Source organism: Oncorhynchus masou, chromosome 19 (assembly GCF_036934945.1).
Source record: "Oncorhynchus masou masou isolate Uvic2021 chromosome 19, UVic_Omas_1.1, whole genome shotgun sequence".
NCBI classification, from domain to species: Eukaryota; Metazoa; Chordata; class Actinopteri; order Salmoniformes; family Salmonidae; genus Oncorhynchus; species Oncorhynchus masou.
Window position 1 is genome coordinate 32,853,925 of NC_088230.1, and position 25,272 is coordinate 32,879,196.

The following is a 25,272-nucleotide window of genomic DNA, read 5'->3' on the forward strand; positions in this document are numbered from 1 at the left end:
TATTTTGAGCAGTGAAGGCTCGACAGAGGAGGAAGGAAATGACCATCACAGGAAGGCCAAAAAGATCATCAAGGATAACAATCACATGAGCCACTGCTTGTTCACCCCGCTATCATTCAGAAGGAGAGGTACAGTACAGGTGCATCAAAGCTGGGACAGAGAGACTCAAAAACCATTAGACTTAAAATAGCCATCACTAGCCGGCTTCCGCCTGGTTACGCAACCCTGCACCTTAGAGCTTCTAAGGTGGAACAAAAACCCAGCTTCTATCTCAAGGACATCAGACTGTTAAACAGCCATCACTAACATAGAGAGGTTGCTGCCAACATACTGACTCAAATCTCTGGCCACTTTAATAAATTTACTTATTAATAAAAGGTATCACTAGTCACTTTAAAAAACGGCACTTTAATAATGTTTACATAACTCAACTCATATGTATATACTGTGTTCGATACCATCTACTGCATCTTGCCTATGCCGTTCGGCCATCGCTCATCCATATATGTATATGTACATATTCTTATTCATTTCTTTACACTTGTGTGTATAAGATAGTCGTTGTGAATTTGTTAATTACTTGTTAGATATTACTGCATTGTCGGAAATAGAAGCACATGAACTTCGCCACACTCACATTAACATCTGCATGTGACAAATAACATTTGACTTGATAGAGGGGATATATATATACACACATACAGATACATACATACATACATATATATATACACACACACACACACACACACACACACACACACACACACACACACACACACACACACACACACACACACACACACACACACACACACACACACACACACACACACACACACACACACACACACACAAAGACTTGGAATCTTTGGACACTTTAATAATGTTTACATAATGCTTTACTCATCTCATAGGTATATACTGTATTCCATTCTACTGTATTGGGGCAGCAGGTAGCCTAGTGGTTAGAGCGTTGGGTCAGTAACCGAATGGGTTGCTGGATCAAATCCCCAAGCTGACAAGGTAAACATCTGTCATTCTGCTCCTGAACAAGGCAGTTGGCCACTGTGCCCCGGTAGGCCGTTATTATAAGAATTTGTTCTGACTTGCCGAGTTAAATAAAGGTAAAAAATAAATACAAATGTCAATGCCACTCTGACATTGCTCAACCTAATATTGATATATTTCTTAATTACTTTCTTTTACTTTCAGATGTGTGTATTGTTGTGAATTACTACAGCACTGTAGGATCTAGGAACTCAAGCCTTTCACTGTACCCGCAATAACATCTACTAAATATGTGTATGTGACCAATAATAATTGATTTTAAGCCGTTGTCCTGTTGGAATGTTTTCATCAAGGATCTCTTTGTACTTTGCTCTGTTCATCTTTTGCTCGATCCTGACTCGTCTTCCAGTCCCTGTCACTGAAAAACATCCCCACAGCATGATGCTGCCACCACCGTGCTTCACCGTCGGGATGGTGCCAGGTTCCCTCCAGACGTGACGCTTGGCATTCAGGCCAAAGAGTTCAATCTTAGTTTCATCAGACCAGATCATCTTGTTTCTCATGGTCAGAGTCCTTTAGGTGCCTTTGGCAAACTCCAAGCAGGCTGTCATGTGCCTTTTACTAACGTCTGGCCGCTCTACCATAAAGGCCGTACTCGTGGAGTGCTGCAGCGATGGTTGTCCATCTCCACAGAGGAACTCTAGAGCTCTGACAGAGTGACCATTGGGTTCTTGGTCACCTCCCAGACCAAGGCCCTTCTCCCCCTATTTCTCAGTTTGGCGGGGGGCAGCTCTTGGAAGAGTCTTGGTGGTTCCAAACTTCTTCCATTTAAGAATGATGGAGGCTACTGTGTTCTTGGGGACCGTCAATGCTGCAGAAATGTTTTGGTACCCTTCCCCAGATCTGTGCCTTGACACAGTCCTGTCTCTGAGATCAACGGACAATTCCTTCGACCTCATGGCTTGGTTTTTTGCTCTGACATGCACTGTCAACTGTGGGACCTTATATAGACAGGTGTGTGCCTTTTCAAATCATGTCCAATCAATTGAATTTACCACAGGTGGACTCCAATCAAGTTGTAGAAACATCTCAAGGATGGTCGATGGAAAAAGGATGCACCGAGCTAAAAGTCGAGTCTCATAGCAAAGGGTCTGAATACTTATGTAAATATGTTTTTTTTAAATGTTAAATACATTTGCAAAAATGTCTAAAAACCTGTTTTTGCTTCGTCATTATGGGGTATTGTGTGTAGATTGTTGAAGACTTAAATTTATGGAATCCATTTTAGAATAAGGCTGTGACATAACAAAATGTGGAAAAAGTCAAGGTGTCTGAATACTTTCCGAAGGCGCTGTAGTTTACGGGTAATAGATCCTCCAAACAGCGTTAAATACATAATCAGGCCTAACTGCACATGATAAACAAATAGATTCCAATGACAAGTAAATAACTGGCCCCATGAGAAATTAGTCTAAGAACACAATGTAGTCGCTGTTTATTTTTACACGGCCTTTGACGACAAGCTCCCATGTATTGCCCTGCGAGGGCTACTCTGTGAGGGTCTCCCGGGGTTGGCTGTGCCATGTTGTCTCTGGTCAGAAATGTTGTACACTCAATCTAGTTTAACAAGAGAGGAGAACCATGGAGGGTTTGTAATTGATGTTCAGAACATTGGGATGTGTTCCAAATGGCACCCTATTCCCTTTATAGTGCACTACTTTTGACCAGGGCCCCTAGGGGCCTCTGGTGAAAAAGTAATGCACTATAGGATATGATGTGCCATTTGGGACAGAGCCTCATCACATGCACGGACCTGACCTGCCTAAATGAAATGTAATAACAGCACAACATGAGACAGGATAGCGGCAGGTAGCCTAGTGGTTAGAGCGTTGGACTAGTAACCGAAAGGTTTCAAGATCGAATCCCCGAGCTGACAAGGTAAAAATCTGTCGTTCTGCCCCTGAACAAGGCAGTTAACCCACTATGCAGTCATTGAAAATAAGAATTAGTTCTTAACTGATTTGCCTAGTTAAATGAAGATCAAATTAAAAAATGTGAAATAAGGATTAGACAGACGGCCAGTGGGTTTAAATGTTTATTAATGTGTGAGGGGCTTATTCACATTGATTACACAGGGTGTTTGTGTTCAGCTCTGTGTGGCATTCGTTTCGTAATTGTCTCAGAATATGTTTATATGGATGTGTGCGTGTTTGTTTGCATGAAGGAGGCATCTGCTAACCTGCAGTCGAACGGCATGCTCGTGTTTCCTCTTCATGTCGTTGATGTACCAGGCCACGCCTGTCATGGTGTAGATGGCTTCCTCCACTACCTCATAGCCCTCCTCTTGTGGGTCAAAGTGCTTGGCTATCTCCTGCAGAAGGAACACAATAGTTATTTAAACTAGTGCACTTCCCACAGACATGGCTTTTTAGTGAGAGTTGTTCTGTTTGTTCTAGTAAGAAGTTGAACCTACGGTGTCAATATCTGAATAATTTCAAGCTGCTTTGGAGAACACGAGTTGGTTCCTTCAAAAATGCATCCTTTCTTCCTCCCATCCTCAAGAGTAATTACTGATCTGACATGGATGGATAGGGGAAATCTATGAAGTGGAAACCCATCTGTACACCTATCAATGTGTGTCAGATCAGTGATAACTTCAAGGGAGGGTAGGAAGTAAAGATGCATTTATGCATTTTTAAAATATTTGAACCAGGATGCTATGGCAGGTCATTCCTTTGGTGGTTAGTTGGAGCACCTGGAGCAACTACCTGGAGCAACTACCTGGAGCAACTACCTGGAGCAACTACCTGGAGCAACTACCTGGAGCAACTACCTGGAGCAACTGTGATACTTGATGAGCCTCTCAACAGGCTCTATTCCAATAGTATTAGTGCTGATCTCGGACCTGTCGTAATAATTGTATTAATTGTGATCTAAAAAGGCTAAACTGATCCTAGATCAACACTCTTCTCTGAGACGCTTTGTGGACATTGGCCCTGATCTAGGATCAGGTCACCCCCCTGTCCATATACATCTTATTCATTATGATCTAAAAAGGCAAAACTGATCCCATCTCTGTACCTGAAGCAATAGGTGATACTTGAGGATCCTCTGTACAGGCTTGAGCAGGTAGGAGCCCAGGGGAAGGGAGCGTTTTAGTGAGGCCTGCCGCTCCCGGAACAACTTGGCCAAGGATTTGTTCCTCATGCAGTCTGTCAGAGCAGCCACAGAACTAGATGGAGAGAGGACCGGGTCAGTACTACAGAAACAGAACTAGATGGAGAGAGGACCGGGTCAGTACTACAGAACTAGATGGAGAGAGGACCAGGTCAGTACTACAGAAACAGAACTAGATGAAGAGAGGACCAGGTCAGTACTACAGAATGAAGAGTCTAGATGAAAGTATTGGACAATGATTGAATAATTGCACACAACACTTAGTTACTCCACACTTATCTCTACAATATGATCATATTCATCGTTTTTGTTTCTCCCTCATTTAAATTTGAGAAAATGGACTACAATTTGTACATATCTCTGGAGTGAGGAAGAAAACACAACTAGTAGGTGTGTAGAATGCACAGGAGGTTGGTGGCACCTTAATAGGGGAGGACGGGCTCGTGGGGATGACTGGAGCGGAATGGTATCAATCACATGCTTTCCAGGGGTTTGATGTCATTCCATTTGCTCTGTTCCAGCAGTAATGAGCCGGTCAACCCAATTTTTCTGTAGAACTCCTTTTTTTGTGTGTAACAGCACAGCACACATAGTATACTTTCTACCACTAGGTGTCAGTAGCAGACATCCCCCCCATGGTTTTCTTCACAGAAACAGACTTGTGAACAGTTGAGCCAGTAAAAGCTGCACATGCCAGGTACACTGGCCAGCTAAGAGAGTTCACTTACTTTGGGTAGTTGGTACAGTACTGTGTATAGATCTCAAAATACTCTCTCTGAAAGAAAGAAATTATACGTTACATAGTGTCAATACTGTTCGAAAGGGATTGTTTATCCACCAAAAACGATGAATGAGTTATTGGTTTCGAGCACTGGACGAAACTCTTCAGCAGGGCAGAGAATCATGCACAGCATAATAGGATTGGAATTGAACTAACCTTCATGACGAAGCACCGGGCGATGGCAACAGGGTCGTTGTCACACATATCTAAGGACTGCAACAGTTCACTGCAACACAGAGGTCAGAGATCAAAGATGAGGCTTGGTTCCATCAAATGGCAAATTATACAGGTACGACTTTTGCAAATATATTGCAGATATCACGGTGCTGTACATTTCAATCACACTCATAACACACACAAACCAAAGCAGCATTTACTTCAGGCTTTTGTCCACAACTCCCTGAAATGCTACATTTCATAATCGATACTGGAAAAAGATGTGGTTAAATATTGTTGTGTGTTCATCTTGTCTTCAGGCCCAAAGTTGTTTGCTTTGGAGCGTCGAGAGCCATGATCACAGGGAAATGGGCAAATAGACAATCTTCCAGCGTTGGGAGTTCGAATCATTTACATTTACATTTAAGTCATTTAGCAGACGCTCTTATCCAGAGCGACTTACAAATTGGTGAATTCACCTTCTGACATCAGTGGAACAGCCACTTTACAATAGTGCATCTAAATCATTTAAGGGGGGGTGAGAAGGATTGCTTTATCCTATCCTAGGTATTCCTTGAAGAGGTGGGGTTTCAGGTGTCTCCGGAAGGTGGTGATTGACTCCGCTGTCCTGGCGTCGTGAGGGAGTTTGTTCCACCATTGGGGGCCAGAGCAGCGAACAGTTTTGACTGGGCTGAGCGGGAACTGTACTTCCTCAGTGGTAGGGAGGCGAGCAGGCCAGAGGTGGATGAACGCAGTGCCCTTGTTTGGGTGTAGGGCCTGATCAGAGCCTGGAGGTACTGCGGTGCCGTTCCCCTCACAGCTCCGTAGGCAAGCACCATGGTCTTGTAGCGGATGCGAGCTTCAACTGGAAGCCAGTGGAGAGAGCGGAGGAGCGGGGTGACGTGAGAGAACTTGGGAAGGTTGAACACCAGACGGGCTGCGGCGTTCTGGATGAGTTGTAGGGGTTTAATGGCACAGGCAGGGAGCCCAGCCAACAGCGAGTTGCAGTAATCCAGACGGGAGATGACAAGTGCCTGGATTAGGACCTGCGCCGCTTCCTGTGTGAGGCAGGGGCATACTCTGCGGATGTTGTAGAGCATGAACCTACAGGAACGGGCCACCGCCTTGATGTTAGTTGAGAACGACAGGGTGTTGTCCAGGGTGTTGTCCAGGATCACGCCAATCACACTGATGTCCTACCACAGGAGAGACACAGCAAACCCAGACCGCACGCCATGCCCTACCACACGCCACAACACGCCATGCCCTACCACACGCCACAACACGCCATGCCCTACCACACGTGAGACAGCATACCCAGACCGCACGCCATATCACGCCATGCCCTACCACACGAGACACAGCAAACCCAGACCGCACGCCACATCACGCCATGCCCTACCACACGAGAGACACAGCAAACCCAGAACGCACGCCACATCACGCCATGCCCTACCACACGAGAGACACAGCATACCCAGACCGCACGCCACATCACGCCATGCCCTACCACATCACGCCATACCACACGAGAGACAGCATACCCAGACCGCACGCCACATCACGCCATGCCCTACCACACGCCACATCACGCCATGCCCTACCACACGAGACACAGCAAACCCAGACCGCACGCCACATCACGCCATGCACTTTGTCAGCCACTTCAGATGGGCAAACCAAAACTTACCATCCACAACCACTGGAGTAGCAAAAACAGTCCCCCGATAAGACTAAACAATCAAGGGACGACAACAGACAGATGTGTCAGTTTGGTAAACAGCTTCCGAGGCCTCTGTCTTCAACGTCTTTGGTCTCACAGAGTTTAGCCATATAGCAGCTGGGAACACATGAGTTATTTAGGACGGGGTTTTAATTACAGTGCAGACTGGTAGAGGCAGTATAAGGAAAGACTGATAAAAGGTCAAGAGAGCGAGAGAGAACCGTGATCTCCCTTTAAAATGGGACGCATGAACCGTGATCTCCCTTTTAAAAATGGGAAGCATGAACCGTGATCTCCCTTTAAAAAATGGGAAGCATGAACCGTGATCTCCCTTTAAAAAATGGGAAGCATGAACCGTGATCTCCCTTTAAAAAATGGGAAGCATGAACCGTGATCTCCCTTTTAAAAATGGGACGCATGAACCGTGATCTCCCTTTAAAAAATGGGAAGCATGAACCGTGATCTCCCTTTAAAAAATGGGAAGCATGAACCGTGATCTCTCTTTAAAAAATGGGAAGCATGAACCGTGATCTCCCTTTAAAAAATGGGAAGCATGAACCGTGATCTCCCTTTAAAAAATGGGAAGCATGAACCGTGATCTCCCTTTAAAAAATGGGAAGCATGAACCGTGATCTCCCTTTTAAAAATGGGACGCATGAACCGTGATCTCTCTTTAAAAAATGGGAAGCATGAACCGTGATCTCCCTTTAAAAAATGGGAAGCATGAACCGTGATCTCCCTTTAAAAAATGGGAAGCATGAACCGTGATCTCCCTTTTAAAAATGGGAAGCATGAACCGTGATCTCCCTTTTAAAAATGGGAAGCATGAACCGTGATCTCCCTTTAAAAAATGGGAAGCATGAACCGTGATCTCCCTTTAAAATGGGAAGCATGAACCGTGATCTCCCTTTAAAATGGGAAGCATGAACCGTGATCTCCCTTTAAAAAATGGGAAGCATGAACCGTGATCTCCCTTTAAAAAATGGGAAGCATGAACCGTGATCTCCCTTTAAAACATGGGAAGCATGAACCGTGATCTCCCTTTAAAACATGGGAAGCATGAACCGTGATCTCCCTTTAAAACATGGGAAGCATGAACCGTGATCTCCCTTTAAAACATGGGAAGCATGAACCGTGATCTCCCTTTAAAAAATGGGAAGCATGAACCGTGATCTCCCTTTAAAAAATGGGAAGCATGAACCGTGATCTCCCTTTAAAAAATGGGAAGCATGAACCGTGATCTCCTTTAAAAAATGGGAAGCATGAACCGTGATCTCCCTTTAAAAAATGGGAAGCATGAACCGTGATCTCCCTTTAAAAAATGGGAAGCATGAACCGTGATCTCCCTTTAAAAAATGGGAAGCATGAACCGTGATCTCCCTTTAAAAAATGGGAAGCATGAAACCATGATCTCCCTTTAAAATGGGAAGCATGAACCTTAAATGTTACAGGGACAATTTGGGTAAAAGATGAAGATAAATTCCTGATGAGCACCAGTTACACTCTAAAGTTCAGCTATTGGGCATCGATGGTGAAGAAGCAGACAGGTAAAGAGCATCAGGCCAATCACAGGTTAGGTTGACAACACCTCAGAACAGCTCATACCTCCTTTCTCCCTGAGGGGGAAAACATACCATCAGCACATAATTGAACAAACCAACCGTTATGGGATTAAATACGATTCATCTAGTAACCACGCCAACAGGACAAATGGCTTTTCTATCTCTAACCAGGAGTTAGAAAAACACAGGAGTCAACAGAGTTACTTTGTTCCAAACGGGATGCCCTTTGGTTGTAGGGTGAGATCCACAAAATAACATGACACTTCAAGTCATCAACCATCCCTTGACTGTCAGTTGGGAGAAGATTTGTAGGTATACTTCTCGGGCCGGGACGATACCAGTATCGCGATACTCATTAGCATTAAGGCAAGGAAACAAAACATGAAGCAGATTTAACTTCTTTAGGAAAACAGCCCTAATGTTGGAAACAAACATCATTATGTCGTCATCCAGAGTCACATGTGTTTACTTTCCAAGCAACAGCATAACACAATATTTTACATACAGTAGGTTTTTAAAGGCGTTTGGTCTGCTTCGTTTACATTTTTGCCCTGGAAAAAACATGACGATACTGCTATCGTCACAACCCTACATAACTCTAGCAGGCACAACTTTACACATTTAAACAGTCATTTGCACAGCCAAGGCATCTACAATCAAGCACCACTGCGGAGTGTCTTTTTGAAGATAGACTGAGCATATAGACTGAGCATATAGACTGAGCATATAGACTGAGCATATAGACTGAGCATATAGACTGAGCATATAGACTGAGCATATAGACTGTTTTCCACAATACACTATAACCATAAATTAATCTTAAATGGCACTTGCTTTTTTTATTGACTGAATATATATATATATATATATATAGGCCACTTTAGCAATGAGGATTTGTTATCTGTAATGGATATGATAAATTAGGCATTGTTGCGATCTGTTGGCATATAGATCAATGCGCATATTTTCTTTTCATTGCAGGCCTTATGGTCGAAACAAAAAGTACAAACAAATGAATAATGGGAGTACTCGAAGAGCCAAAACATGACAAACACCCATCCCTAATACAGCACACCCCATGTACTAGATTCCTGTGTAGGGAAGTTATGTAGGGTAATGGTTTCACACAAATACCACGGATAAAGGGGAGGGTCATATATAGGTACATACTGAAAACCGGTACCTGGCAAAAACCGTTACACTGAGATGAAGGATTGAGAGGCCTGTACACAGAAACCTTTTCCTGATTGACCCTCCTGACGGCTGCGTTCTTGTTTAGTTTCACATCACATATCCGTGTGGAGAAACGGAATGGAAGCTCGCCAGATCAGGATGGTGGTACGAGGCGAGTGAGCACCAATATTCCATGTGCGAGCCTCTCAATCCCTTTTCACACAAATTCCAGACACACTTTATTTCAGGTGCTTTCTTATGAGCCAACCACTCTACAAAATAATAATTAGGTAGGAAGTGCCACTGTGCAATGAAATTCATAGAGTTTATCATCTATACCAGTCTGCCTAAAACGGAACAAATATTCATCCATCTTGATTTGCTGACTCGTTGCAAACCTTATATACACAGTACACTACCAAAGTTGTTAGAGGATGTACTCTACTGTGTACAAAGGCCTCTGAACAGTGACCCTGACTAAAGTGCTACTGAATGATCCTACTTCTTCTCAATAGGCAGGGCTAGAAAATGCTTATTTTGGTGCTCCACCTCATTGAAATACTCCAGCGTGGGATTTGTGTTTTATTCCAGTGACCCTGGGGCGAGCATGGATGACTTTCGTTAGAGGACATTGGGGGAAAAAACACAAGTCGTTTAGCCAATGAATATAAAGCACAAGGCCATTTTCATTGTGCTTACTTCATGACAGACATATGTGCTACTGCAGTAGTAGGGGAAAGGGGAGGCTATCGGTGTACCATCTCTGACTTCAGGGAGTATTGCATGTCATCGTAAATCAAAGTTAAAAAGGACAGGACCCACCACTAACAAACATTGTTGTGGATGCTGGAGCATAGATGGGACTCTCTAATCTCAGGCACTGTAGGATAGCATTAGGTAGTGAGGTGGGTGGCCTGGACACGACCCACCACTAACAAACAGTAGGAGTGTGGTGACGTTACTGGTTATGAGGCCAGCTATCTTTAGCAAACAGCTTTTGGTGTTCAGATGCTTCAGTGAATAAGAGGACGAGAGAGTAGCTATTTGTATGTGTGTGTGCCCACAGACATTGTTTTGGGAGGCAGTGTGGTTAAATTATTTATTTTTCCTAAACACAGGACTTGGCGGCTGTTCACTTGCAACCCAAATCTCTCTCTCTGATATGCTTCTGTGGGTCTCTGGCTCTAGATCTGAAACACTAATACAATTGGGCCTTTCAGAGCACAAAGGACCACTGTCAACACAGGCGGGTCTTCTGTAAACTGCTCCCCGGCACCATGAACCAACTGTGGTGTACAAAACCATTGATGACAAATGATGAGAGTGGTAGCCTGACACAAAAGTGTAACCGAGTAAATATGCTGTTTCATTGTCTACTGGAGCGAGACGTGGAAAGATCGTGTGTCTGTTGCAGGCCCGCCCGCGTTAACGTGTGTCTGTGGCAGGCCGGCCCGCGTTAACGTGTGTCTGTTGCAGGCGTGCCTGTGTTAACGTGTGTCTGTTGCAGGCGTGCCTGTGTTAACGTGTGCCTGTTGCAGGCATGCCTGTGTTAACGTGTGCCCTAAATGCCAACATCAAATCCATCATTGTAAATGTGTTCTTCCAAGCTCAGCAATCAACATTTTCACGAGAGCAATTTCACCCATCAAATCAGGCACATCAATTCTGAAATTCTCCTCTTGTAAATATTTAATGAACGTGACTTTCACTCTGAGAATCCTTACTTGTGTTGTGTTAAGGACACAATAGTTTCATCAATAGTTCAATAGAATTGCCTTGACAATGTAAAGTGTTAATCTGTGTGTTACCTGGGTACTGGGGAAAACAGTCACTCATTCACTCATTCATTCATTCATTCATTCATTCATTCATTCATTCGTTCATTCGTTCACTCCTTCGTACAGTAATTCCTTACATTCTCACAAGGATAAGAGAAATGAGTTTGTCAGCGGCTCACCTGTTGAACTCGTAGATGTCCTCGATGTTTCCAAACAGGGCACACACCTGTTCTGGTCTAATGGGTAGGTCTGCCTGGTCGATGATGTGGGCCAGGTAGTCCTGCAAGGCAGATAGTCACAATTCACCTGACTACATCATGACGCAAAAGTCTCAAACAAAGAAAAAAAAAGTGGGTTCATTTACTTATGCCTACATTTTTAGTATGGACTTTCCACTTTTCATCAATGAGCATTTTAGGTCCACACACTATCTACTAAATAGAGTCTAACTAACTAGCACCTTGTTCATGAAACATGCTCACACCTAGTCTTAAACCCAGGTACGCTACATTTCCCCCCTGTATTTTCAAAGAGACACCTATCAAATCATAACGCTTTGTTTTAAAGTCCAATCACCACAGGGATTTATTTGGTATAAATGACTTGGTAAGAATGGGTACTTCGGAGCCACATATAGATAGTACCTCAAGCATATGGGGCGGCAGGGTAGCCTAGTAGTTAGAGTGTTGGTCTAGTAACCAAAAGGTTGCAAGTTCGAATCCCTGAGCTGACAAGGTACAAATCTGTCATTCTGCCCCTGAACAAGACAGTTAACCCACTGTTCCTAGGACATCATTGAAAATAAGAATGTGTTCTTAATTAACTGACTTGCCTAGTAAAATACATGATTTTGTTTTGTACTTTTGTCACACTTTTCTTCACGTATAGGTGTTTGCATTCTGTTTCTATGAGAAACAAAAGGATGGGAATGTATCAGGGACATCTCACTGTCTTTGATATGTATATGCAGTCTGATATAACTGGAACACAAGGAATTAGGGAGGACAGAAATACAGCAAAACTGGATTGCAGAAAGAGACATTTGTGTAGGAGTATGGCTAACGGTGGGATGTTTCTTTTAATCTTTACTTAACCAGGTAGGCAAGTTGAGAACAAGTTCTCATTTACAACTGCGACCTGGCCAAGATGAAGCAAAGCAGTTCGACACATACAACGACACAGAGTTACACATGGAGTAAAACAAATATACAGTTAATAATACAGTATAAACAAGTCTATATACGATGTGAGCAAATGAGAAGAGATAAGGGAGGTAAAGGCAACAAAAAAAGGCCACGGTGGCAAAGTAAATACAATATAGCAAGTAAAACACTGGAATGGTAGATTTGCAGTAGAAGAAAGTGCAAAATAGAGATAGAAATAATGGGGTGCAAAGGAGCAAAATAAATGCAGTAGGGGAAGAGGTAGCTGTTTGGGGTAAATTATAGATGGGCTATGTACAGGCGCAGTAATCTGTGAGCTGCTTTGACAGCTGGTGCTTAAAGCTAGTGAGGGAGATAAGTGTTTCCAGTTTCAGAGATTTTTGTAGTTCGTTCCAGTCATTGGCAGCAGAGAACTGGAAGGAGAGGCGGCCAAAGGAAGAATTGGTTTTGGGGGTGACCAGAGAGATATACCTGCTGGAGCGCATGCTACAGGTGGGTGATGCTATGGTGACCAGCGAGCTGAGATAAGGGGGGACTTTACCAAGCAGGGTCTTGTAGATGACCTGGAGCCAGTGGGTTTGGTGACGAGTATGAAGTGAGGGACAGCCAACGAGAGTGTACAGGTCGCAATGGTGGGTAGTATATGGGGCTTTGGTGACAAAACAGATGGCACTGTGATAGAATGCATCCAATTTATTGAGTAGAGTATTGGAGGCTATTTTGTAAATGACATTGCCGAAGTCGATGATTGGTAGGATGGTCAGTTTTACAAGGGTATGTTTGGCAGCATGAGTGAAGGATGCTTTGTTGCGAAATAGGAAGCCAATTCTAGATTTAACTTTGGATTGGAGATGTTTGATGTGAGTCTGGAAGGACAGTTTACAGTCTAACCAGACACCTAGGTATTTGTAGTTGTCCACATATTCTAAGTCAGAGCCGTCCAGAGTAGTGATGTTGGACGTGTATGTCACTAAGCATGACATCATAGACATAGGCATGACATCACAATGCAGGAAAGGGTATCAAAGCCCAAATCCACCAGTACTGATTCAGTTGAGTGACAGAGTGCCGTTGGTACATAGAATTAGGATACTTAAGAGCAATACAATCTGATCTCTATGCGTTGGTAAGTACCTTCATCTGACTTCAGTAATACCTTAACGCTGTGTCCCAAATGGCACCCTCTCTCCTAAATAGTGCACTACCTTTTATCCGGGACAGCCCACAGGGCTCTGGTCAAAGGTAGTGCACTATACAGTCTGGTAGTGCACAACCATAGTCTGTTTTATGAGGATTTTTATTCGCTCTTAATTGCAAATATTCAGATAACTGCCTATAACTTTCACCTGTGTCTAAAATAAGAAAAAAGGTAGCTAGTGATTTAAAAACTACAAATATATATATTCTATACTGGTCATTGGGAAATACCAGGATAAAGTAAACTAGCATTCACGCAACCTATGAAAGCACATTTAAAATATAACGCTTGCCTCAGCTGTATATGTGTATACTGTACAGCAGGCAAGTGTTTGTCTCTGATTAGGCCTAACTGTTAAGGTGGCACTGGATACAAATCCTATTAAATTGTTTTCTATGTAATTCAATGGGGCAGAATACAGGACTCTATATCTAAAAATCCTCATAAAACAGAGGCATGACATGAGAATGACATCACAATGCGTTGTCATGAGGTCAAACACAAAATCCCAAATCCATTACTGATTCAGTCACAGACAGTTAGCTGGAGTGACTGGATGGTGGTGAGTAGACGTGTCTTCAATGTCTTACTAAAACTCCACTACTGGATAAATAGGAAACAGAGAGCGTTGTGGTTACATTACATATTTTAATAATTCAACTTCTTGTAAAGAAAGATAGTTGGTTTAGGGGAACAATGGCTAGTGTAAAGAAACTGTCTCTCAAAGCAAAGGATTCATATGAGGAATGAACCAATCAGAATATGTGGGTGTGGTCACAGAGGTCAAAGTTTAGGTTAGTGGTGGGGCTCGTTATTCGTACATGTATACTGTAGAACTGCTCATAGGCTCTTGGTGATGATAGTGTTCTTTGCATTCTCTCTCTATGGAATAAGACACATGGGATGTGTCTTGTGTGAATGGTGTATTTTGCCTATATGTTCTGGGAGTGTTGTATTTACAGGACTAGGCAAAAGTTTGGACACACAAGCTTTTTTCTTTATTTTTACTATTTTCTTGTTAGCTGCTTTTCCTTCACTCATTCCAAACCATCTGCCTTGGGTTGAGGTCGGGTGATTGTAGAGGCCAGGTCATCTGCCATTATTTTTTTGTCATTTTCTACATTGTAGAATAAAGGAAAACCCTTGAGTAAGCGTGTCCAAACTTTTGATGGGTACTGTATATGTTCTGTTACTCCTGCTAGAAGAATGGCACATGAATCGAGCAGTCCTGACCTAAGGATCAAAGGTCAGAGAGGACTCATGGATAAAAGAGAGGATGGGTCGAAGAGAGCAGAGAGCACCAAGGAGAGGTGCAATATTGTACTGCATAAAGAAATGGAGAGCAGGTGGGAGGAGAGAGAGACGGAGAATCAGCGTCTGAAAGATAAGCTCCGCCGGATGGAGGAGGAAGAAGCAGAGCAGGCTCAGGAGGCTGCGCAAAGCCTTCTGGAGAGGTGCAAAAATACGGTCAAGAAAGAGAGAGTGAAAAGGACTCAGCTGGTTGAGAGGGCCAGGACCATGATCCAGGAGGAGACCAACAGAAGAACAGAGTTGGAGGAAGAGCTAGGGAAGATGAAAGAAGGACAGCTGGAGAAACTCCAACAAATCAAAAGGAAGATAGAGATGCGCCTTAGAAAGAATATGGAAGAGGAGTTTGAAGGACGACTACAGGAAGCCATTCAAGAGATTGAGAGGAAGAAAAATGCTGAAATTGAGTGGTTCAAGGCTATATGCAAGGAGGAGCAAAACCTGAAAGACTATGATCTCCAGCTGAGACAAACGAGAATCATGAAAGCTGAAAGAGAGCATCAACAACAGTCTGGGATGCTAAGATGGCAGGCAAGGCAGACATTATGTCCAAGATTATGATGATGTTATATGATGACAATAACAATGACTTTACATGAGTATTATGATGACTATTATTGAATAGCAGAATAGAGTTCGTAATTGCAATTGTTGTTAATTTAGTATTAACATTTTGAATTACAGAAAGCGATTGAGAAAGTGAGAGCCCAGAGCCTGACAGAGCAACAGGTGGAGGGTGATCAGGCTGCGCCGGAGCCCCGGGGACTCATCGTGTGCGAGCCCAGGCCCCAGGCCAACCTCACACCACAGTCCTGGCTCCAGACCCAGACTGACCAAGCTCCGGAGCCCAACCAGGATTTAGAGCCTGAGATGGCTGCCGAGGCTCAATGTATAGTGATGGACATCGAGCTTGATGACAATGAATGGATCGATGTTGATGTTGCCTACAAGGGGAGGATCGTCCATTCGTCGGATATTGAAGATGCCAAGCAGAGGCTCCTCAAGGAGGCAGAGGAAGCCGAGCAGAGGTTCCTCACGCAGGCAGAGGAAGCCGAGCAGAAGGCTCAGGCCAAGGAAGCTGAGCAGAAGGCTCAGGCCGAGGCCTTTGAGATCGAACGTCAGAAGATAATTGCGGAACTGAAGAAAAACCACAAACAGTTCCTGGTGGATGAAGATGAAGCGAGAGAGGAAGAAGAGGACCCCGAGGTCTCAGATTGCTCAAACCTCCAGACCGAGACCAGTGACAAAGAGGACAAGGACTTCCAAGATGAGGCAGAAAAAAAAGCATTCATCAAAAACAGCAAGTGCAGAAGGGCGGTGTACTGGCTGAACAAAATAGTAAGACAAAACCACAAGACAAAGATCAAGAAGACCTTCGTAAATGAGGAGAAGAAAGAGGACCAGTTGGTCATCAAAGGCAATTTAGACCGAGGCCTGACCTGTGCTATATTTGAGCAGAAAAAAAGGGCCACGCTGCTGATGGCAATGGAGGAACGAAAGAAGGTAGAGGAGGAATGGTTGAGGAGCCAAAGGGAAAAGTCCCAGAAGAAGCAGGCCAAGAGGCAACAGAAGATGGAGAAGTCCAACACCCAACTCTATCCAAAACAGGTACGATTCTCAGGGTTCGACCTCCTGTTGAATAAGTGTGCGTCATTTGAGCATTTCATATATTATTACAAAGTAGATCCTCTTGAAGGGTGCAAATGAACTGCCAGAATCAGACAACATGAAGGTAAATGTAGCACTGAAACTTCTGAGGTAGTGAAATGGGTTAAGGTTTATTTAAAACCAATTTTTTGGGGGCATTAGGGAACCTCAAAACAGCTATGGGTTTCCTAGCTCAGAATTAGTCCCCGAAGTTAGGACTAATTACATTAATATCCTGAAAGAGCTAATAATACAGACAGCAAAGTTCCATCCTGATTAAACTAATGTCAATTTTCTCTTCTCCTATTGTCCTCTATTGGGGGTGAAAGTCAGCCAGACAGAAACTTTTCCCCTAACTGCAGATGCCAGATCACTTCTCCCCTCCCGCCCCTCTTTCAAGCCAACCTTTTTTCCGTCCCTCCTCCTTTTTCACTGAACATTTGAACAGCCCGAGTGAGCGCACACACACACACACACACACACACACACACACACACACACACATTTCTTTACTTTTTCTACTTTGACTAATAAAGCCCATTTACCTAAATACTTTTTTTGATTCAATGCCTCCATTTTTATTTTTTGACATCTGCCCTGATTGTGTCTATATTATTTTGGTTTGTATCTAACCAATACATGTCAAAGTTCAAACATAAATAACAAATTATTCTGAGAAACTCCGTGTGACACTGATTTGAAAATTCTTACTGTAGTTACTGTACCATTCTCTGGATGATGATTGACAGGACCAGCTACGTTATGGTCAGGACCTTGCTACGTTATGGTCAGGACCTTGCTACGTTATGGTCAGGACCTTGCTACGTTATGGTCAGGACCTTGCTACGTTATGGTCAGGACCTGCTACGTTATGGTCAGGCTTTTACATTCGTCCGTAGACTGAAATCTGTATATACAAAAGGGAGCAAATAGACCCTTTTGCAAACTGCTTAACAAGTCAGCATTATTTTAGGGTCTGGGTTGATCTCATAACTGTAAACCCTCAACGATTATTTTGACATCAAAACTTGGTCATGAGACAATATAAAATATGCAAGTGACAGCATAAGTGTGTGTGTTTGTGTATTGATATGCCACTTTGTGCTAAAATAAATACTCGGAGACCCTCCTGCTTCCAGTTGCAGCACTTCCATAGTTATTCAGGTTGGGTGTGTGTGTGTGTGTGTGTGTGTGTGTGTGTGTGTGTGTGTGTGTGTGTGTGTGTGTGTGTGTGTGTGTGTGTGCTTGTGTGTGCGTGTGTGACAGTTAGTCATCCATCCACTAGAGGGCGTGAGTGAACAGCATGGTGAAATCTGACATGTCTCGTTTTTGTCTAGCAGTTCAAAACGCACCGAACAAAAGACACAGTAATCATCATGCAGGTTGACCAAAATAACGCTGTTAGCGCCCACGTAACAGTCAGCTTCCTATTTGGCGGAAGCGAACGCAAAAAGGTATCCGCTTTACTCAGTGTAAGCAAGCGTCAGAGAGGGGCTTTGTACTAGATCTGTGATGTTATGCTTAACATGCTGCATTTTGTTAATCCTCCTGGCAATGGGATGCAGTCCAACCATCTGCAGACATTATAGCACACTCAACGAGGATAAATAACAGACAGGAACTACGTGTGGGCTCTGTGCTTTAACCGAAGTGGTCAACTCAGGTCAAAGGGATCATACGAGGTGAACAGAGAACACCAGCGAGACGAGAGAAGCTTCAACCACGCCGCACATCATGACGGTTGTTCTCAACATTTGAGTTTCGTTGTACCATAACCTAGGCCCAAAACAGGTTTTTGAAGCACACAACATTGTTCAGTCTGGTGAATTGAGGTTAGATAAAACTAAACAAAAGCTTATTGTTTACAAGCACACACACAGGTCGGCGGGTGCTTGTACATTCGTCTCGATGTTCATCTTCGAATGCAAATCTTCATTGGAATTGTTCATTACACAATGACGTGTGCAAATTTCCCCTTATCCAAAAACACACTTACCTAATCCTTCTTAAATACACAAAACGTGTTATTCAACAGATGCACGTGATCAAGTTTTATCTTATAGTATGTACTGTACCAATTTACTTACACAAACACACACACACACAAAGGGCACACATACACAAAGGGCACACACACACAAAGGGCACACACACACAAAGGGCACACACACACACATTCGGGCAGGTATGCACAAACAAGTGTAAACTAGGCTGTGTTGGAGGCATGTTAGATTCCAGTTGATGTGAAATGCAGTCAAGGTATAATCAGAAAAGCAGATCAGACCTCAGATGGAGGATTAGCTCAGAATGTTCAGCCGTCTATTTACACTTTCATTTCTAAATCCAACACACCACACTGTTAGTATCTAAACAGCTACACCCCCCCCCCACGAAATAAAGCAAGATACTAATATCAATATGTTTTAGTTCGATTTCCTTCTCGTTTGGTATGTGGAATTGGAGACAAATGGGAGAGGAGTTGCTGTGTGTGAGATAGAATGATGGTCAAAGATAAAAGTAAAAAAAAAAGTCTAAATAAAATAGTGAAAAGTACATTTGAATGACACCAAGTGGCAGTGTTTTTACAGCTAAGGCCGGTTTGCCTGAGGCTGATGCCGTGCAGGTGTTTGTACACATGCATATACACACACTCATTCAAATAAACACCTACAAGAACACATACATACATGTAATAGTGCCAGACATGCACACAAACATATACAGTTGGCATTGCTGTTAGGATTTAAGTTGTCCTTGATGTCTTTTGTTTGAAATGTATTTAAATGTTATTTCTAGCATTATTGTTTGCTGATTTCTTCTGTCTTTTTCTCCTTAGTTCATTCTCTTGGTTGCTGGTGCATTGGAGAGTTCTTGGTGGTGGGGAATGGAATGAATTGTATTTTTTATTTTCCTGGGGGGGGGGGGGGCTATGGGAGGGGTCTCAAATGGTTGAGGGACAGCTATTGGGGGACTGTGGGATCTTGGAGGGTTCGGGTTCACGTTTGTTGTCCTGCTGGTAGATCTGTCAACATGCACCTGAGCAGGGCATTGACCCTGGATGCTTCCGTGTGACGCTCTGAATGGGAATCTATTGGATGACTGGTGTGATGTAGTTGTTGAGCAGCTTCACTGCAAGTATATTGTTTGTTTAGAATATTCAATAAAATAAAAAACACACTTACCGAATCCTTCTTAAATACACAAAACGTGTTATTCAACAGATGCACATGATCTCAAGGTTTACCTTATAGTATGTACTGTACCAATTTACTTACACAAACATAGGTACCGACACACATGGGAACACACACACACACACACACAAACGGGCACTGACAGGCACAAACACACACCCCCAAAAGAGGACACACACATATATACAGTGGGGCAAAAAAATGTTTAGTCAGCTACCAATTGTGCAAGTTCTCCCACTTAAAAATATGAGGCCTGTAATTTTCATCATAGGTACACTTCAATTATGACAGACAAAATGAGAGAAAAAAAATCCAGAAAAATCACATTGTAGGATTTTTTTATGAATTTATTTACAAATTATGGTGGAAAATAAGTATTTGGTCAACAACAAAAGTTTCTCAATACTTTGTTATATACCCTTTGTTGGCAATGACAGAGGTCAAACATTTTCTGTAAAACTTCACAAGGTTTTCACACACTGTTGATGGTATTTTGGCCCATTCCTCCATGCAGATCTCCTCTCGAGCAGTGATGTTTTGGGGCTGTTGCTGGGCAACACGGACTTTCAACTCCCTCCAAATATTTTCTATGGGGTTGAGATCTGGAGACTGGCTAGGACCTTGGAAAGCCCCTCCTTCGTTGCCCGGGCGGTGTGTTTGGGATCATTCTCATGCTAAAAGACCCAGCCACGTTTCATCTTCAATGCCCTTGCTGATGGAAGGAGGTTTTCACTCAAAATCTCACGATACATGGCCCCATTCATTCTTTCCTTTACACGGATCAGTCGTCCTGGTCCCTTTGCAGAAAAACAGCCCCAAAGCATGATGTTTCCACCCCCATGCTTCACAGTAGGTATGGTGTTCTTTGGATGCAACTCAGCATTCTGTCCTCCAAACACGACAAGTTGAGTTTCTACCAAAAAGTTATATTTTGGTTTCATCTGACCATATGACATTCTCCCAATCTCCTTCTGGATCATCCAAATGCTCTCTAGCAAACTTCAGACGGGCCTGGACATGTACTGGCTTAAGCAGGGGGACACGTCTGGTACTGCAGGATTTGAGTCCCTGGCGGCGTAGTGCGTTACTGATGGTTGGCTTTGTTCCTTTGGTCCCAGCTCTCTGCAGGCCATTCACTAGGTCCCCCCCGTGTGGTTCTGGGATTTTTGCTCACCGTTCTTGTGATCATTTTGACCCCACGGGGTGAGATCTTGCGTGGATCCCCAGATCGAGGGAGATTATCAGTGGTCTTGTATGTCTTCCATTTCCTAATAATTGCTCCCACAGTTGATTTCTTCAAACCAAGCTGCTTACCTATTGCAGATTCAGTCTTCCCAGCCTGGTGCAGGTCTACAATTTTGTTTCTGGTGTCCTTTGACAGTTCTTTGGTCTTGGCCATAGTGGAGTTTGGAGTGTGACTGTTTGAAGTTGTGGACAGGTGTCTTTTATACTGATAACAAGTTCAAACAGGTGCCATTAATACAGGTAACAAGTGGAGGACAGAGGAGCCTCTTAAAGAAGAAGTTACAGGTCTGTGAGAGCCAGAAATCTTGCTTGTTTGTAGGTGACCAAATACTTATTTTCCACCATAATTTGCAAATAAAATCATTAAAAAATCCTACAAAGTGATTTCCTGGATTTTTTTCCCTCATTTTGTCTGTCATAGTTGAAGTGTACCTATGATGAAAATTACAGGCCTCTCATCTTTTTAAGTGGGAGAACTTGCACAGTTGGTGGCTGACTAAATACTTTTTTGCCCCCCCCCCCCCACACACACACACACACACACATACACACATACACTGCTCAAACAAATAAAAGGGAACACTAAAATAACATTAAATATTCTTATTAAATACTTTTTTCTTTATGTAGTTGAATGTGCTGACAACAAAATCACACAACAATTATCAATGGAAATCAAATTGATCAACCCATGGAGGTCTGGATTTGGAGTCACACTCAAAATTAAAGTGGAAAACCACACTACAGGCTGATCAAACTTTGATGTAATATCCTTAAAATAAGTCAAAATGAGGCTCAGTAGTGTGTGGACTCCACGTGCCTGTATGACCTCAGTACAACGCCTGGGCATGCTCCTGATGAGGTGGTGGATTGTCTCTGAGGGATCTCCTCCCAGACCTGGACTAAAGCATCCGCCAACTCCTGGACAGTCTGTGGTGCAACGTGGCGTTGGTGGATGGAGCGAGACATGATGTCTCAGATGTGCTCAATTGGATTCAGGTCTGGGGAACGGGCGGGCCAGTCCATAGCATCAATGCCTTCCTCTTGCAGGAACTGCTGGCACTCCAGCCACATGAGGTCTAGCATTGTCTTGCATTAGGAGGAACCCAGGGCCAACCGCACCAGCATATGGTCTCACAAGGGGTCTGAGGATCTCATCTCGGTACCTAATGGCAGTCAGGCTACCTCTGGCGAGCACATGGAGGGCTGTGCGGCCCCCCAAAGAAATGCCTCCAGACTGTCATGTCTGTCACATGTGCTCAGTGTGAACCTGCTTTCATCTGTGAAAGGCACAGGGCGCCAGTGGCGAATTTGCCAATCTTGATGTTCTCTGGCAAATGCCAAACGTCCTGCACGGTGTTGGGCTGTAAGCATAACCCCCACCTGTGGACGTCGGGCCCTCATACCACCCTCATGGAGTCTGATTCTGACTGTTTGAGCAGACACATGCACATTTGTGGCCTGCTGGAGGTCATTTTGCAGGGCTCTGGCAGTGCTCCTCCTTGCACAAAGGCGGAGGTAGCGGTCCTGCTGCTGGGTTGTTGCCCTCCTACGGCCTCCTCCACATCTCCTGATGTACTGGCCTGTCTCCTGGTAGCGCCTCCATGTTCTGGACACTTCGCTGACAGACACAGCAAACCTTTTTGCCACAGCTCACATTGATGTGCCATCCTGGATGAGCTGCACTACCTGAGCCACTGCAGAACCACTCCTTTATTGGTTGTGTTTTTCTAATTGCCTATAATTTCCACCTGTTGTCTATTCCATTTGCACAACAGCATGTGAAATTTATTGTCAATCAGTGTTGCTTCCTAAGTGGACAGTTTGATTTCACAGAAGTGTGATTGACTTGGAGTCACATTGTGTTGTAAGTGTTCCCTTTATTTTTTTGAGCAGTATATATATATATGGGCACACACACGCATTCGGGCAGGTACGCACAAACAAGTGTAAACTAGGCTGTGTTGGAGGCATGTTAGATTCCAGTTGATCTGAAATGCAGTCAAGGTATAATCAGAAAAGCAGATCAGACCTCAGATGGAGGATTAGCTCAGAATGTTCAGCCGTCTATTTACACTTTCATTTCTAAATCCAACACACCACACTGTTAGTATCTAAACAGCTACACCCCCCCCCCACGAAATAAAGCAAGATACTAATATCAATATGTTTTAGTTCGATTTCCTGCTTGATCACGGGTTATCGTTTAGTGCCCCCCTTCTGTTCAATGCCTGCAACGCTTCCCTGGTGGCTCACTGAGGGAGGTCTCCTGTTCCCTTACTCCCTGTAAATCAAGGCTTTCCTCAGTCTGAAATCAGACAACCTGCTCCTTGGGGACTACTTTCTCTCATCTATTCAACACATGCTGGTGATGTAGACACACACACACACACACACACACACACACACACACACACACACACACACAAATATGAAAAGGAAAAAGAAAAAAGAAAAAAGAGCGAGAGAGAAAGAAGAAGTGGAAGAGAAAGAAAGATGTGTTTTCCTCACCTCTGGTCCTCATGGGAGGAAGCAAACTTTCTAGAGTGAAGTGTGTTCGTGTTTCCTTCTCTGTCATATTAATGCTCATGGGACAAGAGCATGCAGGCAACAATGGAAAGGATGCATATTGGGCTAAGTTAGCGTCGCTCACTGATGCCACCTTCCCAGAAACCTAAAATACTGGCCGACCCCAGGCTAGTGCTAATGTCAGTGGCTTCATGGGTATGCTGTATGGTTGGGAACACTGGTTTGAATCTCGAGTCGACCGTGGCAGAGAAGGATCCTGTTACACATGGTTGAATGGATAATGGGGTGGGGTAGTGGTTGGAGTCGTGCCTGAATACACTGACCTATTTGGTGCAAACGTATACGAGTCAGCATATTTCAACAAAAACGTACAACACGAATTTTAACGAATGAATACAGGCAATCCACACCCAAATGGAGTTATGGTATCCGCTCATCAAATACAGTAGAGAAATGGTGTGAGTGGAGATTTCATTTACAGCAACCTGGACTAAAGCCCACGGTGAAATCAGTTCTTTCTGCTTCGACGGAAAAGTCAACATTCCCCCAAATGTGGAACACCGCTTTGGATTTTGTGTTACACCGCTCATTTTCCAATCTTACGGATTTACCTCACCGAGGCATACTTTTGCTAAAACATTTCCAAGTTCACAGGGAAATTCCAGCTCATGCTAAACCCGCACACGTACAATGTATCGTTTTACATCTCTGAGACAGTTAAAGAGGCTCGAATGAAAATCAAACCAGGCACCATGGCCAGCACCCAAAAACGTCAAAGAGGGAATTGTGATAGAAAATACTGGAACAGTAAGTATGGGTTCTCTCCATGGTTGAATGAATGGTCAGGTAAGATCCTGGACGATTGTGAAGTCATCTTTTTGTGGGGGAGGAGGGGGGGGGGTAGTATAGGAGTGCCCAGGGTTGACGCTGTGTGGTTAGTTAAATAGATTTAGGGACCCTGCTTCTGTTGTTTGATATCTATAGAGGCCCTACCTTACATCCTCCAACAACTCAAGCTTGAAGAGAATAAACCTTTTGTCATTTCAGTGAGAAAGTAAAAAGGTGTCACACATAAATCAACCCATGCACGTTACCACTGATAGCAGGTTCTTCAATTAAGTCAAACAAATGTTAAGTCAGAGATACTAGAACAGTCTACAGCACCTGGCCTCACCCTACTAGAATCTGAAGTCAAATGTCTACTGTTGGCTGATGATCTGGTGCTTCTGTCACCAACCAAGGAGGGCCGACAGCAGCACCTCAATCTTCTGCACAGATTCGGTCAGACTTAAATATCAGTAAGACAAAAAATAATGGTGTTCCAAAAAAGGTCCAGTCGCCAAGACCACAAATACAAATTCCATCTAGACACCGTTGCCCTAGAGCACACAAAAACCCTTCATACCTCGGGCCAAAAAAATAATCAGCGCCACAGGTAACTTCCACAAAGCTGTGAACGAGCTGAGAGACAAGGCAAGAAGGGACTTCTATGCCATCAAAAGGAACATATCAATTAAGATCTGTCTAAAAATACTTGAATCAGGCATAGAGCCCATTGCCCTTTATGGTTGTGAGGTCTGGGGTCCACTCACCAACCAAGAATTCACAAAATGGGACAAACACCAAA

The 25,272-nt window shown here is 43.7% G+C and overlaps 1 protein-coding gene across 5 annotated transcripts in view; it reads right to left on the bottom strand.

Annotated features, from left to right (window-relative positions):
- LOC135506192 (pleckstrin homology domain-containing family G member 3) overlaps window positions 1-25,272 on the bottom strand; it is a 119,842-nt gene that overhangs the window by 22,136 nt on the left and 72,434 nt on the right. For all 5 annotated transcript variants that reach the window (XM_064925684.1, XM_064925682.1, XM_064925686.1 and 2 more), the window contains 5 exons: window positions 11,541-11,641; window positions 5,126-5,195; window positions 4,917-4,963; window positions 4,093-4,243; window positions 3,251-3,382 (listed from right to left, as the gene is read on the bottom strand). In XM_064925684.1, coding sequence (XP_064781756.1) covers window positions 3,251-3,382; window positions 4,093-4,243; window positions 4,917-4,963; window positions 5,126-5,195; window positions 11,541-11,641 — 501 coding nt within the window. The remainder of the gene's footprint in view (window positions 1-3,250; window positions 3,383-4,092; window positions 4,244-4,916; window positions 4,964-5,125; window positions 5,196-11,540; window positions 11,642-25,272) is intronic.